This window comes from Cucurbita pepo, chromosome 3, assembly GCF_057944985.1.
Source record: "Cucurbita pepo subsp. pepo isolate OVF chromosome 3, ASM5794498v1, whole genome shotgun sequence".
In the NCBI taxonomy this organism is placed as follows: Eukaryota; Viridiplantae; Streptophyta; class Magnoliopsida; order Cucurbitales; family Cucurbitaceae; genus Cucurbita; species Cucurbita pepo.
Window position 1 is genome coordinate 16020435 of NC_141800.1, and position 15525 is coordinate 16035959.

Sequence of the window (15525 nt, forward strand, 5' to 3'; positions counted from 1 at the left end):
AATCCAACCTGTTACCTTTGGAACTTCGTCAACTAAACTCAAATCTCAATGAAGAAAAATTTAAGCGTTCGAAAGCACTAAATAGAAATTAAGTTCAAAACTCGACCATCAATAAGTTGTTTAGAGAGAAGGATAGAGGTAGAGAATGAGCTAAAGGGAGATCTCATAGAACCCTCAATGGGAAATATTGAAAAGAAACCCATTACAATCATTTGAATTTAAACACAGAAAATTGTGGAAATCCATAGCCGAGAGAGCTGCTGCTAATGTTATCTTATCATGCAATGAAAAACTTACAACCTACATGATACAAATTGCCTCTTAATTTCCAACTTCATTCCCCTTTTCCTCCGTCGAGCCACGACCTTCCTTCGTTGCCTCATCTGCATCTTCCTTCTCGCTGATTTCTGCTGGATGTTGATGTCGAGTCTCGTTATTGTCCACAGAAACATCCTGAAGCTGCCAAGTTACGTAGTTTTCTTCAATAGTGGCTAACATGTATGGTGGTATGGGGTGGGTTGGTGGTCTTTTGAGAGAACTTATCAGCATATTTGAGTATGAAAATGGTTAGAAGATATAGAACTTACACCCAAGTTCCTCAGGCTGGTAGTCACGTCTTCTTGTTGCTGCTGAAGGGTAGTCCTTAGTTCTTGGAATTCCTACTTGGATGTTATAAATTTATTACCCTTCCAAATGGCATCAAAAAGTTTAAAAATGTATTCGATCTGTGAAGCATTACTTACCGTTCGAAGGTGCTCGACCTCAACATTAAGTGATTTCTTGAGTTCAGAGAGTTCCTGTGTGAGGCATTGAAGATATATATCATTAGCAGACTACTTCAGATCTCTTTGAACTTCCAAGAATCAGTTAACCAACATCATGTCTAGCATACAGTAGCCGGCTGTCTGTATGAGCCACAAGATTTGATTACAATAAGCCACTTGGGACCAACTGGTTTAATGGATCATGCTAGAACAATCAAACTATAACAGCCCAAGTTCACTACTAGCATATATTGTCCGCTTTGGCTCGTATCGCCGTCAGCCTCACAGTTCTAAAATGCATCCGTTAGAAAGAGGTTTCCACACTCCTATAAGGAATGCTTTGTACCCCTCCAACTAATGTAGGATCTCAAAATTCACCCCCTTGGGGCCTAGCGTCCTCATTAGCACACCACTCGGTGTCTAACTCTGATACCATTTGTAGCAACCCAAGTCCACCGCTAGAAGATATTGTCCGCTTTGACCCATTACGTATCGCCGTCAGCCTCACAATTTTAAAACATGTCATTCAGGAGAGGTTTCCACACTCTTATAAGGAATGTTTCGTTCCCCTCTCCAACCTCTCCAACCTCTCCAACCAATGTGAGATCTCACACAAACACAAATATCTTAAAAACAGGACAAGCTGGCTGGACAAGCAATACAAAATTCACTACTAATAACTTACACTGCGGTAGGTATTAACTTGCGTGTCTAACTTTGACCTCCAATTCTGAAGATCCTGAAATGCTCAAAACACAGGGAAAGTTAAGAAAATCAGAGGACAAAAACAACTAAATGAGCAAGAACATACAACTTAATCAGCCTCACAGTTAGGGCATTGTAAATCTAGACTTCACCTGCTTAAGAGATTGAATTCTATTAAGCAACTCCGCTCTTGATTCGTTCAATTCCTGAGATCAAACATGTCAAATCTCAGAAGATCAGACCTAAATTGCAGCAATCTCAGTAACACATGGACTCTTGGTTAAATCACCACTAGACCCAAAATTTTAAGAACTTCAAACAACGAACAATTTAGTTCTCAACTATCCTACAATCGAAGTGAACAGTAAAATTCACAAATCAAGTTAATAAGCTGGAGAATTCAAAAGTCGGGACAAGAAAATAATACCGAAATTTTCGATCCAATGGGAGTTAGATTCTCATTTTTCTGTGAACAAAGAGGAACAGATACAAACATCAAGAACAGAGTAAGTAAATGTGTAAAAGAACAGATCAGGCACAAAAAGAAACTGAAAACGAAGAAAATGAAGGGAACTGACAGCCGATAGAGGAGCTGGGGCAGCGGCGGAGGGAGAGGAAGAGTCGGCGTCCGCCATAGAAGCAGGGATCCAATCGAACCGAATCTGTTGAACTGAAAATTAGGGTTTTGAGAAGGGGATGGGTGAAATCGAAATTCAAAAAATGGAGGAAAGAGAAGAGAGGAAAATTAAAAGGCGATGGGTTCGAATTTGTCGAAGATTTGAATTTGGAACCAAAACCCAATGCCACACTTCACCACTTTCTCGTGTCATCTGTACGGACAAGATGACCCCTTTTATTTATTTATTTATTATTACGAATTATATATATATATATATATATATATATATATATATATATTTTGTTGGGTATAATTTCTATTAAAAAATGTAAAATATTATAATATTTCACGAGCAAAAATATAATATACTATTCTACCCATATAATTTTAAAATTTTAAATTTAAATTTAAATATTATAATATAGTCTTTTTAATACTGAAAATTAGACTGGGTTGAGAGTAGTAAATATAATCTCTTAATCTCTATGAACGATCAAATTAATCATTTAAATTATTATTTTTAAATATATATATATATAATATAAAAACTATGGAATTTATTTTAATTTAATTGACTTTTTTTTATAGAAAAATGAAAGATTAATTTTCGTTCGAAGGAATAAAAATGAGATAGAGAGTAAGGGTGGAAACGGAGAAGTCTTCTCCATTCTCGCATTCTCGCCTCTATGAACATTCTTACTCTCTTTTTATTCCTATCACTTCATCTCATCAATCTTTTAACCAATCGACTGAATGACGTGTTCTTATAAGCCATGGTAGCGTCGTATCGCTACGACATATGTTCGTGGCACTACGATACAATACCGTGGCAAGCGATATAGCGTGGTGGTTGTATGGATGGACGGCATGAGAGTGGGCTCTAAATTCTTGGGTTGGGTTAGGTTGTGTCCATTTTGTAAGCTATAGCGCTGGGCTTGGGTGGGGTGGCCCTATTATATATGCATCTCTTCATGTACCTTGGTAACAAGAGTTTAAGGGTTGAACAAATCACTCATTCCCTAATTTTAAAAATTCACAAATAATTTTGTGTTTCTTGTATATCTACATATGAAACATCTCCGACCCGTTAACGGGTAGGCCGTTTTTTCAAAACCCCCTTTAAAAAATGCATTGGATTTCACTCGACGTTCGAAGATCCAAACAAACAAAAAATGCACGTTACAGATAGAAGGTATGAACAGCCTAAGCCCTGTTGGATGACGAAAGTTACACATCAGCTAATTTAGGGAATGATCATAGGTTTATAATCGAGGAATACTATCTCCATTGGTTTGAGAGCTTGTGCTCAAAGTGGACAATATCATACCATTGTGGAAAGTCGTGTTCATGTAACGAGCCCACCACTAGTAAATATTATCCTCTTTAGACTTTTCTTTTAAAATCGAGAAAGGGTCTGACATTCACTGATCGATAAAAAAACGTCAAAGAACTTTTGAGTTGATAATTATGGTCGACTACTCAATGGGACGGGACGGAGCATTGGCGCCCATTTCCATTTCCTTATCCAAATGGGAATAGGTTTTGAGCCATGCTCTCATGCACGTAAATCTCAAATATTTCTCTCTCAATATCTATTTTTATTATTATTATTATATTTTCTTAGAGCAAACAAAATAAATAAATAGATATTCTTCGCCCGGATATGGGCTATCCGTTGACCCATCAGAGTCCCCCTCTTATCGTCACCAGCCTGTGATGCATGGACGTGTCCTGTCAGTCCACTTAACCCCACATTCCTCAATTACCAAATTACCCTTACCACGGTTAACTCCTTTTTTATTTATTTATTTTTTTTTATATTTTTCTTTATATTTTTCTTTGGCCTTCTCTGATCCTGCATTGCATGGCAGCCATTTTCATATTATCATGCATTAAAATGTTTTAATTTCTTTTAAATTTAGAAATTATTCGAGCGTTATAGAAAATAATAGAAATTGTCCACTTTAGTTCGTTACTTATAGTCACCAGCCTCACAGTTCTAAAACCCGTCTATTAAACAGAATGTTTCACACTGTTATAAAAAATGTTTCGTTATTCTCTCCAATGAGTGTGAGATCTCACAAGATACGATATCTTAACGAGTCGAGCTATCTCAGATCAACTTTTAATGGGTAGTCATTAGATCGTTGATACGATAATACATCGTACGTTAAATTTATGATTTCGATTTCAACGACAAATTTACATATGCTTCAAACACACACAAACACTACATAAAAAGAGATGAAATAGAGAGCCACCAAAGAGGTATGAAACGACGTCGTGGCAACAATTACTGGGATTGCATGTCCTTAACTTGAAAAACATTACGATTCTTCACAACGATGTCGTATAAGTGTCTAGCCTTAAGCTTATTGAAGTCTGTGGGAATAGAAATGAGATCCACAGATGAAGGCTTATGGAATTGCATAACCTCGGAATCTTCGTAGTATACTTCCCAGCCTAACGATGCAAGCTTGTTTTTAAGTACTGGGTATGATGTCATCGCCTCATTTGTCGGTGTGTAGATCAGAACTTTTCTCCGCCCTCCTGCTCCCGTCTCCGCCGCCCCCGCCCTCTCCACGAGCCGGATTACCCCGTTGTCGAACACCCAAACGCCCGACATTGTTTTTCCTCTCGAATCAGTTTATAAGCTTCGAGGAACAATAATGGAGTGATTGTATATATCTATGTATGTATATATATAGAGAGAGAGAGAGTAATCAGGTAGATGAACTAGGAGAGGTGAGCTATGGCAAAAGAACAAACTTTAATGCCATGTTTTTTTTGCACTTTTAATATTATTTTTAAAGGATATGGAGCCTAATGTGAAATGGGGTCACAAAAAGTCTTGTAATTTTATCGATGGATTAAAAAAAAAAAAAAAAAAAAAAAAAAAAAAGGGTTTTGATGGGAGTTTCGAGATTGAAACGTTCTTATCCTCGATGAACAAATCATGATTCAAAATCCAAATTTGGCACTCGGTGATTTTAATATTCTCTGACGATATGAAAACATTACCTACTTGTCTTGAAGATTATTGACCAACATAGGTTTTTTTAGCTCGTTTTGCTCCCGCTCAAATGTTTTCAAGAAAAAATTCTAGAAGGTCACTCACCATAAAATTACTCTAACCAAAACAGCTTAGTTTTAAATTTATTAGAATTCAGTGTCGGGAACGAAACATTTCTTATAAGGGTGTGAAAACCTCTCTCGTTTTAAAACCATGAGGTTGACGACAATACGTAATGAGCCAAAAGCGAACAATAGCTGGTAGCAGTGGACTTGAACTGTTACTATTACTGTGTTAGTTTAGAGTGACGAATTAATAAAAAAATAATAAAATTTGAAATTAAAAAGATTTCTTTTAATTCTATTTTAAAAAATGAAATTAATTATTAAAACCTAACATTTGATGATTGATACGAATTTTACAATCAAAATATTTTAGAAAAAAAAAAAGTCATTGTTTTAAAATCTATAGGGTATTTAATTATAAGATATGGGAATCCATTTATTTTACAAAATTCCAAAATACTTTTTAAAAAATAAAATATAATAAATGTCTTTTTCAAACCCCACACGTGGGAATCTTTGTCTTTTGTGTGTGTGTTTTTTTAACCTATTTTTTGGATGCCATTTTCATTACTATTTTATTGTAATTAATAAATTAATTAAATTAGGATTTTCTTTTTTAAATCTAAATTATAAAAAGTATATTAAACCTTTTTTTTATTAAAAAGGAAATTTTTATTCTTTTGAAATTTACAATATTACCTACCCTTCACATTGAATTAAATTTCATTTTCTTTAATTTTAGTTTATTATTATTATTATTATTATATTAAAAAAATGAATTAAGTAATTTGGATAATGTATTTTTACATGTGCATGTACTTGCAATATATATCTCCCTTTGAATATATTCAAATTAATATTCCGAATTTATCGAATTTTTTTTCAAGAATATATCATTATTCTTTATATATATATATATATATATATATGATAACTGTATGTTGTGAGATCTTACATTGGTCGGAGAAGAGAATATAATATTTTTTTACAAGGGTGTGGAAACCTCTCACTGATAGACGCGTTTTAAAATTTTGAGGCTGATGACGATATATAATGGACAAGAATGGACAATATCTATTAGCAATGAGTTTGGACTGTTACATATGTTCCCGAACTGTTTACTTTACATCTACGCATTATCTGTAAAAGCTACTAGAAATGTAGCGACAACTATTTGAAATATGCTCTGTGGAGCACGTAAAAGAAAAAAGGGATTGAAAGGGGCTAATGTCGACTCGTAAAGGGGCAAAGAAAACCCTAAGGAATTGAAAGGTGAGGTCTAAAGGTGATGAAATAAGAAAAGAGAGATCATATTCGAACAGCCAATTGAAGAAAAGGGACAAGAAGAAATGTGTGGTGTGGAAGAGTTTAAAGGGACAAAACATGTTTGAATGTGGTCGTAATCTTTGTTCTTTTTTGCTTCTTCTTGAGGTATCTAAATGCTCCTCATTCATTTTCATTACAATCGCCCACCATTTTGCTTCTCCTTTCGTTTATTCTCCGGACCACTGTCGTCATGGGTTATCTTCTACACGGAATTTTTGTAGTTTATGAACATATTTGATCTTTGAGTAATGTAATGAACGGAGATTATATTGTCGTATTGGTTAAACTATAGGACTGGAACGTGTTGTTATGAGTGAATTTAGAATGAGGAATCGAAAAAATTGAACATAATCGAGTTGGATTGAGCCCTAGATTCAACTAAGTCGAGGCTAACTAGTGCCCGAATTAGAATAACTTAGCCAGGCCATTTGTTCTTTGGGGACAAACAATAAAGGGCTAAAAAGGCCCCACCTCGACCATGACCAACTAGGTCGAGGCTTAGGTGGCCTTTTTTATTCTAGGGTTGCACTGTGCACGACCCTAGCCCGAGGGATCCATATAGGCTTAGTCCGACCTCTTTGTCTCCAATCCAAGAGGAAGATCATAAACCCTATATCATCTCAAGTATCTTAAAGTATCATTAACTTTTCACTCTCAAACCCTAAATTTGCTACACTGAATGCTATAGACAAAATGTCAAAATCAATTAGCCTAAGAAAAAGACCAGTCTCGAGCCAAATTACATTTGAGGACACAAATGGACTCGGGAAAGGAAATGTTCGAGTCATTGGCCCAAATTCACATGTTCGGTCTTGGTTGAGGTCGAGATCAAGTCTACCCATTAGCCAATATGGGATGCTCAATGCATGCCCAACCCAATTATTCGAAGCATAGCTCGATTCAACCACGAAACCTAAATATGGATGCCCCAAATGAAGCTCTCTAATATAGACGCATCATGTTAGCTAAAGAGGAGTAAGTCGATCTTCCACTCTCAAAGTACCACATCAATATACAGATCCCTATCCCTCGAACAAATTTAATACATTTATTTAAAAATATATATATTCTTTTAAAATAAATATTATAGTATAAAGTTTTTGTTTCTAAAGCAAAGTTGTTGTATATTTGGGATTACAAATATTCATTGCCTTTGCTTTAAACATCACTTGACATGCCCATGTGATTTCCACATTCTTCCTAGCCCACATAACCCTAAATTCTTTCATATATATATATATATATATATATATATATATATAACCAAGCCTATATGTGTGGTTAAATCAACCAGTTTTCAATTCTAATTTTGTGTTTAATAGATCCCTAAACTTTAAAAATTGTTGGAAATTTTTAAACTCTTTGATATGTTCGATACTTTTAAAAATTCGCTGATCTTTTAAAAATTAAAAACTAAAAGGGTAGAATACCATTAAGCGCTAAATTCAATTTTATGTCTAATAGACGTTTTTGAACGGTTAAATCTAGCAATTTAACTAGATATAAAAATTAAAATTTATACTTAATAAATTAATTTTGTAAAAAAAATTAAAATTTTCAATAATTTATAAGAAAGTAGTTTTCTCATTTATTTTATTTTATTTTATTGAAAAGAAGGACACATGTTAGGTCAAAATCATTAAAGAATGACTTTTATTTTATTTTATTTTATTGGTTATAAATGACGCCATAATTTATTTATATTTTTTACACAATAAAATTAGGTCATCAAGGTGTGTAGAGGCGTGACTAAAAAACTATCCTTTAAAATGTATAAATCTTTGAATATATTCTATGTTTTGAGTTCATATAGATTCTTCACGTAACTATGTACATCAATGTAGACTCGATCAAGAATTTTATGTAATTTTTGGAATGATGTTATCGTAGACGGTTTTGAAGGATATAATAATTAGGTTATTTAATTAATTATTAAGGATATGTTGAAACGATAAGTTTTAGCTTTTGAATTCAAGCCTTTCGAGCATCTTCTCGTCTTCATTTCAATATAATAATCCATGTGTGTTAGAGTCCATATCAGTTGGAGAGGGGAACGAAACATTCCTTACAAGGGTATAAAAACTTCTCTCTAGCAAACGTCAACGTAACGAGCTAATGTGGACAACAGTTAGATGTGGGTTTTGATTGTTACAAATGGTATCATAGTCAGACACCAAGCGGTGTGTCAGCGAAGACGGTGGGCCCCTAGGGGAGTGGATTATGAGAACGCACATATGTTGGAGAGGGGAATGAAGCATTCCTTATAAGGGTGTGGAAATTTTTCCCTAGCAGACGCGTTTTAAAATCGTGAGGCTGATGGCGATATGTAATGGACCAAAGCGGACAATATCTAACTGTTACAATGTGTGTCGGTTTCCATGTAAAAACCTTTAACTTACATACTAAACACAATGAAGAACTCAAAGTTGAGTGAGATTCTAAATTGTTCTCGATACTAATTAATAACAATAAGTGGGTTTGTAAGACAACACATTATTCTCTTAGTTTTTAGGGTTTGGCATCTTTGATTCTCAAAAAATGAACAAAGAAATGGTTTTTAAGATATGGGTTTTGTGAAGTGGTTGCCTAATCAAAAGGGAATATTGTGGAAATGTTCATATGAAAGGAATCTGTATAAATGCCTGAGTTTGGTGGTTTGCCTAAATTTTTTTTGGTTACAAACAGATGGATCCAACTCCTGCAAAGGCTTTGAGAATAAAGTACTTGAAACCATTATTATAGCTACCATTTCTGGGTATCTATTCCGTTGTTATACATATATTATAAGTATGTACTTCATTCTTCTTCACCATTTCTGGAATGGTTCGTTTCGAATATGTTTGGCAACCACTTTGTTCATTGTTTTCTAGTTTTTTTTTTTTTTTTTTTTAAGTGTATCACCATCTTTCTTGGTTTATATGAAAAATAATGTGACAATTCAAGCCCACCACTAGTAAATACACTTATTGTTGTTTGTTTCCCTCTCCAATCGATGTGAGATATCACAACCCACCCCCCTTTGAGGCCCAGTGTCCTTGCTGGCACACTATCCGATGTCCACCCCCTTTGGGGCTCAGCATCCTTGCTGGCACACCGTCCGGTATCCACCCCCTTCAAGGCTCAACATCCTTGCTGGCACACCACCCGGTGTCTAGATCTAATACCATTTGTAACAGCTCAAGTCCACCGTTAACAGATATTATCCTTTTTGGGCTTTCCCTCGTGGGTTTCCCTCACACCCTTGTTCTCCGAGATCTAACATAAGGATAGAAAAGAGAGATGAATTGTAGACTTTCAATAGGCTTAAAAGGGTTTTGAATGATATCACTGCAATAGAACAATTTGCATGTGTGAGGGCTCATCTCATTTCAAATAATGCTATTATCAAGCGTTTTCATGCAATAAAAAGTAAGACTTAAGGCAAGGTGGGCAATGTTGTCATGAAGTTAGACACGAGCAAGGCTTGTCATCGAGTAGTTGTGGTCAAAATGGCATTTCAGGAAAGTTGGGTGGAATTGGTTATGAGAATTCTAGCCCATAAAACAGGTCAAAACAGCTTTGGACATGAACAAGCACATGAGCCCAATAGCCAATTTTGAACAAAAATGATCCACAAAAACAGATTCTCAATATCAGTGTTTCATCTCCTTTCCCCAAATGGAGAACAGGATGGCAATCTATCTGTAAGAACAACCAACTCCTTCCTCTAAACCTGAACCCCTTATTATCCATCTCTCAATAAAGAAGTTTCTGATATATTTTAATTGCATCAAATTAGGCCTCCACCAAGTTGCTAACAGTTAGCCAAAAATACATTTTTGGTCTGAAAGTTTAAATTTGGTAATGGACGAATTGTCTCTAACCTCCTATTAGTAAGTACAACTAGCAAATGGCAAATTTAAATAACTTAGTACCAGTTTTTTGATGAGGTGACCTTCCTCTCCCTTTGTTGCTCCTCCTTAGCCAGCGATCTTGCTCGACACGGTTGTCACGCAGCTCGTCTCCACTCAAATATAGTCACTGTCATCTCCGGCCACATTCTAGCCATCTGCTACTGGAACGCTGATCTAGAATGGAAACCAAGTCAGCTCAGATCTGCAAAATGAAAGAGAAAGAACACCTTTGCTCCAGTTCTAGATAGATCATTCTTAATTCCAGACAGATCTAGAGCAAGAAAGTATTTTGTTCTAGTTCTAGAGAAATGAACGTTGGAGGCTCCTTCATTTCGGATCTTATTGAAACAATGAGCTCCATCATTCATTGAAAGATAGCAGCACAATGTTAGGAAGAAGAGGAGTAGAGAAAACGTCTAATCACCCGAAAATATTATTGAACTCAAAATCATTTTAGTGTTGTCAAAGGAGCCCATGACCATTTAAACTGATCTTCAAACCTCTAGGACCAAAAGTATTCTTGAAACTTAAGACTAAGACACTGAATAGATTCTAATTCGAAACCAATAAGTCGTTTTTGTCGTAAAATTTATACATTTTCAAATTTAAGCCAAAAACTTTTGTACATACACAAAATATAAGAATGTATGAATATTGCCTAAAATTAAGTGGGTGTAACATCTAACGTCATAAGAGGAACCAACCCCAGAATAAATAACCTCATCTAACAAAAAGATTGCTCATAACTAGCCACCAACCAAAAGCACAACCCTTTATTCAAGTTTTGATTACAAAAATTGTGTATAAATTACAAACCCATTGGTCTATCTATCTATGCTAATGCATATTCAAGCATAGATTGCAATAAACAGGTAAGTAGTATTATGCAGTAATAACTTACAAATCTATATAACCTGCACTCATCTCAGCCAGACTTCTACAGTGTAAGCAGTTCGTCTTTAACACGTAGAAAACAGAGCAGAAACAAGTCTCGTAACTTTCTTCTTATGAAGAACCAAACTTCACATTGAGAAAAAATGAGAGAACACAAATGATGTTATGAAAAGAAAAGCACACCATGAAAGGAGCCCAAACAAAAACCTAAACCATAGGCAAAAAAATGGCTTCAAGCATTGAGTATAATGCATAAAACCCAACAAAGAAAATCCATTTCTAGTGAAGATCATTGTTGCTCAATTCCCAGCTGTTTGATGATCAAACAAATGTATGTATGGCCTCACGTGCAAACAGAAGTATCCGATACAAAAATGAGAAGCAACTGCTCATTAAAGAAAATCTTCAATACAGTCATAAAAAGAAGAAATGATTAGTTTGCAGTAAAGAAATAAGCACTATCTGATCACTATGATATTAGATAACCCACATTTGGGCAACAGTTTCATCATTCACATAAATTTAAAACTTAAGCGACAAAATTCAACACCATGGTGTGCAAAACTTACAAAATTGAGTTGATTCATTAGGCAGTATATCAATTTGGTCTAAAAATCCTATTGACCAACAAACTTTACAAGAACAAACTCGAGTATACCTGGACCAGGAAGCCGATACCCAATAAACTCAACTCATCTTCATCTTGTTTCTTTAAAGCTCATCCTCCATCCTTAAATACTCTCCAATATCCGACTGATGAAGAACCACAATCCCATTCGGGTCCAACTTCCTACAGTCCTGCGTGGACTTCGCCGCAATTCCAAATCCCAATGGCACATCCGACATAGAATACACAACAACCCCATCACCGGGAGCAATATTTTCAGTAATCCGCCCTAATCCGCCTTTCAAAACATGGTTCCCATACAAAAAAGACATCTCAGAAGTTGGTTTAAGCCAAACCTTGTGCTTAGCATTGGAAGACAATAGCCCTAGCGAGTGAACAGTGAGATGAAAACTGCCGCCATGAGTGAACTTTCCGATGCAGGTGCCGAGAGCGACAAGGTTGCTGCGGGCTACGTTGGTAGCTCGCTTAACAAGGGAGTCACTGACGTAATATACCTTGTTCTTATGAAGGCGGAAGCAGTAGCGGCCGGGATTTGGCCCGGGCCCTTCGTGAGAGGGGTTCTCGACAATGTTCTTGAGGTTGTTACCGGTGAATTTGTGGAGCTTCTCAAACTCGGCGGTGGTCTCTTTCTCGTCCAAGGGCCTCGTCGTCGCCGATCAGAGCAGGAGGGGAACAGGTGATGCAGTGGATTTGAAGGTTTTAGGGTTTATATTCATATAGCTTCCACTTTCTCCCCCCAAAAAATAGTATATATATGAATTATTTTCCATTCTTTTTTTCTTTATTGAATGACAACTTTCTGATTTATTTTTACCATAAATCGTATTTAAATTATTAAGATTTTTATTCTTTTAATTTTAATTTTTAATGATATTCGTCTTATAGTTAACTACTCGAGATAGATAATGCATTATACTGTAAACTTCTTGCCTTAGAAGAATAGATGAACCTGAGATATAAATATAAATAACTTCTTACCTTAGAATAATAGATGAACCTGAAATATAAATATAAATAACTATTGTTGGTATCATTGTTCTGTAAATTAGAAGATTGTTAAATCATACGAGTTCATCTTTAGAACCCGTCAATGTTGTAGAACGTTAAATTTTTTAATGATATTGTTCCAACCCGAGCAAAATGGAGTTATTTCCGACCTTTGGTGCCCTTTTTATTACAAAGAGTCCAAGACAACAGTTCAGTTGAAGTGGTCAACGACCATTTCTTCTAGATGGTTTGAGAAAGTTTGTTGACCACTTCTTCTAGATAGTTTGAGAAAGTTTCAACTATTATGATATGTACTGTACAAGGGTCTCAAGCCATCAATAAGATATCAAGATAAGCTAAAATTATAGCCTTGGGTCAATATCGACACGCGCCCAAGCCATCAGTAAGATATCAAGATAAGCTAAAATTATAGCCTTGGGTCAATATCGACACGCGCCCAAGCCATCAGTAAGATATCAAGATAAGCTAAAATTATAGGCGTGCGTCAATACCGCTAAGGGGACAATTCCAAGTAGAGTAATAATTTCTCAAAATATTATTAAATTTTAAATTTCAGTAAAAGTATCAATTAATTGATATTCAATTGCACTTAAGAAAGTTTATTAATGATAATTTTATATTTCAAAATTTGTAGTGTTGAAATTCGCCACGTCAATTTATTTACCAACCTTTTTTACCATTCAATCCAAGTGGTAAAAAAATTAGTGTTCTTCTTCTTCTTCCACTGAAATTACCTACCAGTCCTTATCCGACCATTTTGGGAGAGGAAAAAAAAAAAAAAAAAAAAAAAAAAAAACTCAGAAATTCATGTTCTTGATATTTGAAAGTCAAGGAGTTGAATTTTCTACGAACCAAAATGGGAAGCATTCTTGGAGGTATCAAAATGATGCATAGAATGACGTGATTTTATTCAAAAGTCAAATCCACCGGAATCACCGAACCCGCCGTCGGCGGCGTCCGACACCATATCTCCGATCAAAATCCCTCCCAACATCCCTCCGACCAATCCAGCTCCTAATCCTAATCCCCTGTTGTTATTCTTGTTCGTCGGCGGCGGTGGATAATATGACGGGCCTGCCGGATATCCGTACGTTGGCGGCGGTTGGTATCCATATGCCGCCGGTGGCGGCGGTGGTTGATTGTATGCATACACTGGTTGTTGAAACGGCGCCGGCGCGTACACGCTGTAGGTTGGTGCCTGCACGTATGAGTCGTACGATGTTGCCGGCGAGTATGTTCTGTATCCTGTCGCCGGCGGTTGTGGGTATGCACTATATCCAATCTGCGGCAACGCCTCCTGCGGCGGAAGGACCGGGTACAAATTTGAGGGCGGTCGATAAGGTTCCGGCTGAGGAGGAGGCGTCGGCGGTAGAGGATGAGCCCCACCGTGAGCGAAGGCGAGCGAACTCGACTCTGGCGGGTAGGCGGCGGAAACCGGGTTGGATGTTTGAACATAGTCCGGTTTAATTGGACCGGAGGACAGATTATCCCCAAATTTAAAAGCGAAATTCAAGACCCCCTGGGGATTTCCAGACGGTTTCCTCACCTGATAACTAAGATGTTGCATCGAATCGCCTTTGCCGTCACCGGTGGAATCTAGAAGCTCCTTAACCGGAACGTAGACCTCGCCGATATCTCTATCGCCGAGATTCCGTTGACATCGAAGCTTGAAAACGAGGGTGAGGCGGTTTGCCCTAGCGGCGGCCTCATCGATCGCGAATTTCACAGAGAAATTCCATATCGGGTGGCTGCCGCCTTCTTTGTCAACGGGAGTTTTGAATTTCTGGGCGGATTTGGGGATGAACTTGCCGGAGGCGTCGGCGGTGAGGAGCTTGACGACGGCGTAAACGTCCATTTTGGTGAGGAGATTGACGTTGTTGAGGTCTCCGGCGGAGACGACCTTGATCTCCATGGATCTTTCCATCTTGGGAGATCTTTTTGAATGGAAATCGAGAGAGAATCGAAGATCGGGGAACGGGGAGGTTGAGAAAGATCGGCGGAAAGACGTGGCAGACTAAGGGGCGAAGATGAATTTGATGAAGGATTGAAGACTCTTTAGGTCAATGGATGAAGCGGTGATTTCAACCCTTGGATGGTTCTTCGAAAATCGCCCTTTTTTTTTTTTTAATTTTTTATTTTTAAATTAAATAACTTATTAAAGAAAATTGGATTCTACCTATTTTATTTTGTTTTTTCCTTTTTCTTTAAAAAAAATATATTATTTTATTTTATTTTTCTAGGTAATCATAGTAAATAGATGAGATGAGTACGTTATTATCAAAATTAGGTAAATGTCATTATTAGGACTTTGGCTAATGAAATATTATACTATTAATTCGATTTCAAATTATAATATTTAGATTAAGTTTTGAAAAAAAAAAATTATAAATCACAATTTTTAAAAGTTAAAAGTCAAATATATGATCTATATATGACGTGTACGTAAATACATGTCTTGTTGTATAAATATTTAATATTTTTTTTAGTTCTTGAAATCGAAGACATTTTTAAAACTATAAAAAAATATATATATATCAACTTGCGTTATTTCTTAATCATAGTTTAATTTTTTTTTAAAAAAATAAAAATATAAACCATTAGCTTACAAAA

At 36.1% G+C, this 15525-nt stretch overlaps 4 protein-coding genes across 4 annotated transcripts; all 4 read right to left on the bottom strand.

Annotated features, from left to right (window-relative positions):
• Positions 1 to 146: 146 nt before the first annotated feature.
• On the bottom strand, positions 147 to 2275 carry LOC111791037 (uncharacterized). The gene is made up of 7 exons (XM_023672216.2): positions 2048 to 2275; positions 1897 to 1935; positions 1622 to 1675; positions 1450 to 1503; positions 744 to 797; positions 588 to 659; positions 147 to 459 (listed from the first exon to the last, which is right to left on the bottom strand). The coding sequence occupies exons 1-7, from the start codon at positions 2102 to 2104 to the stop codon at positions 322 to 324; spliced, it is 468 nt and encodes a 155-aa protein (XP_023527984.2). The 5' UTR covers positions 2105 to 2275; the 3' UTR covers positions 147 to 321.
• A 1979-nt stretch (positions 2276 to 4254) lies between these two features.
• LOC111791716 (flowering-promoting factor 1-like protein 1) lies at positions 4255 to 4758 on the bottom strand. Its single transcript, XM_023673185.2, has one exon. It carries the CDS (start codon positions 4712 to 4714, stop codon positions 4382 to 4384), a length of 333 nt encoding a protein of 110 aa, XP_023528953.2. The 5' UTR covers positions 4715 to 4758; the 3' UTR covers positions 4255 to 4381.
• A 5473-nt stretch (positions 4759 to 10231) lies between these two features.
• On the bottom strand, positions 10232 to 12563 carry LOC111791375 (uncharacterized; the record flags this gene model as incomplete). The annotated part of the gene is made up of 2 exons (XM_087121920.1): positions 10232 to 10559; positions 11938 to 12563. A coding segment is annotated over one exon (573 nt), but the record flags the coding sequence as incomplete, so codon positions are not given.
• A 1236-nt stretch (positions 12564 to 13799) lies between these two features.
• Positions 13800 to 14977, bottom strand: LOC111790894 (protein SRC2). The gene has a single exon (XM_023672007.2). It carries the CDS (start codon positions 14837 to 14839, stop codon positions 13826 to 13828), a length of 1014 nt encoding a protein of 337 aa, XP_023527775.2. The 5' UTR covers positions 14840 to 14977; the 3' UTR covers positions 13800 to 13825.
• Positions 14978 to 15525: the final 548 nt, after the last annotated feature.

Coding starts and splice junctions, on each gene's coding strand:
- LOC111791037 (XM_023672216.2), bottom strand. CDS start 2,104: ATGGCGGACGCCGACTCTTCCTCTCCCTCCGCCGCTGCCCCAGCTCCT. Junction 1,936..2,047: donor CCCCAGCTCCTCTATCGGCT/GTCAGTTCCCTT, acceptor CTTTGTTCACAG/AAAAATGAGAATCTAACTCC. Junction 460..587: donor CCAGCCTGAGGAACTTGGGT/GTAAGTTCTATA, acceptor GTAACTTGGCAG/CTTCAGGATGTTTCTGTGGA.
- LOC111791716 (XM_023673185.2), bottom strand. CDS start 4,714: ATGTCGGGCGTTTGGGTGTTCGACAACGGGGTAATCCGGCTCGTGGAG.
- LOC111790894 (XM_023672007.2), bottom strand. CDS start 14,839: ATGGAAAGATCCATGGAGATCAAGGTCGTCTCCGCCGGAGACCTCAAC.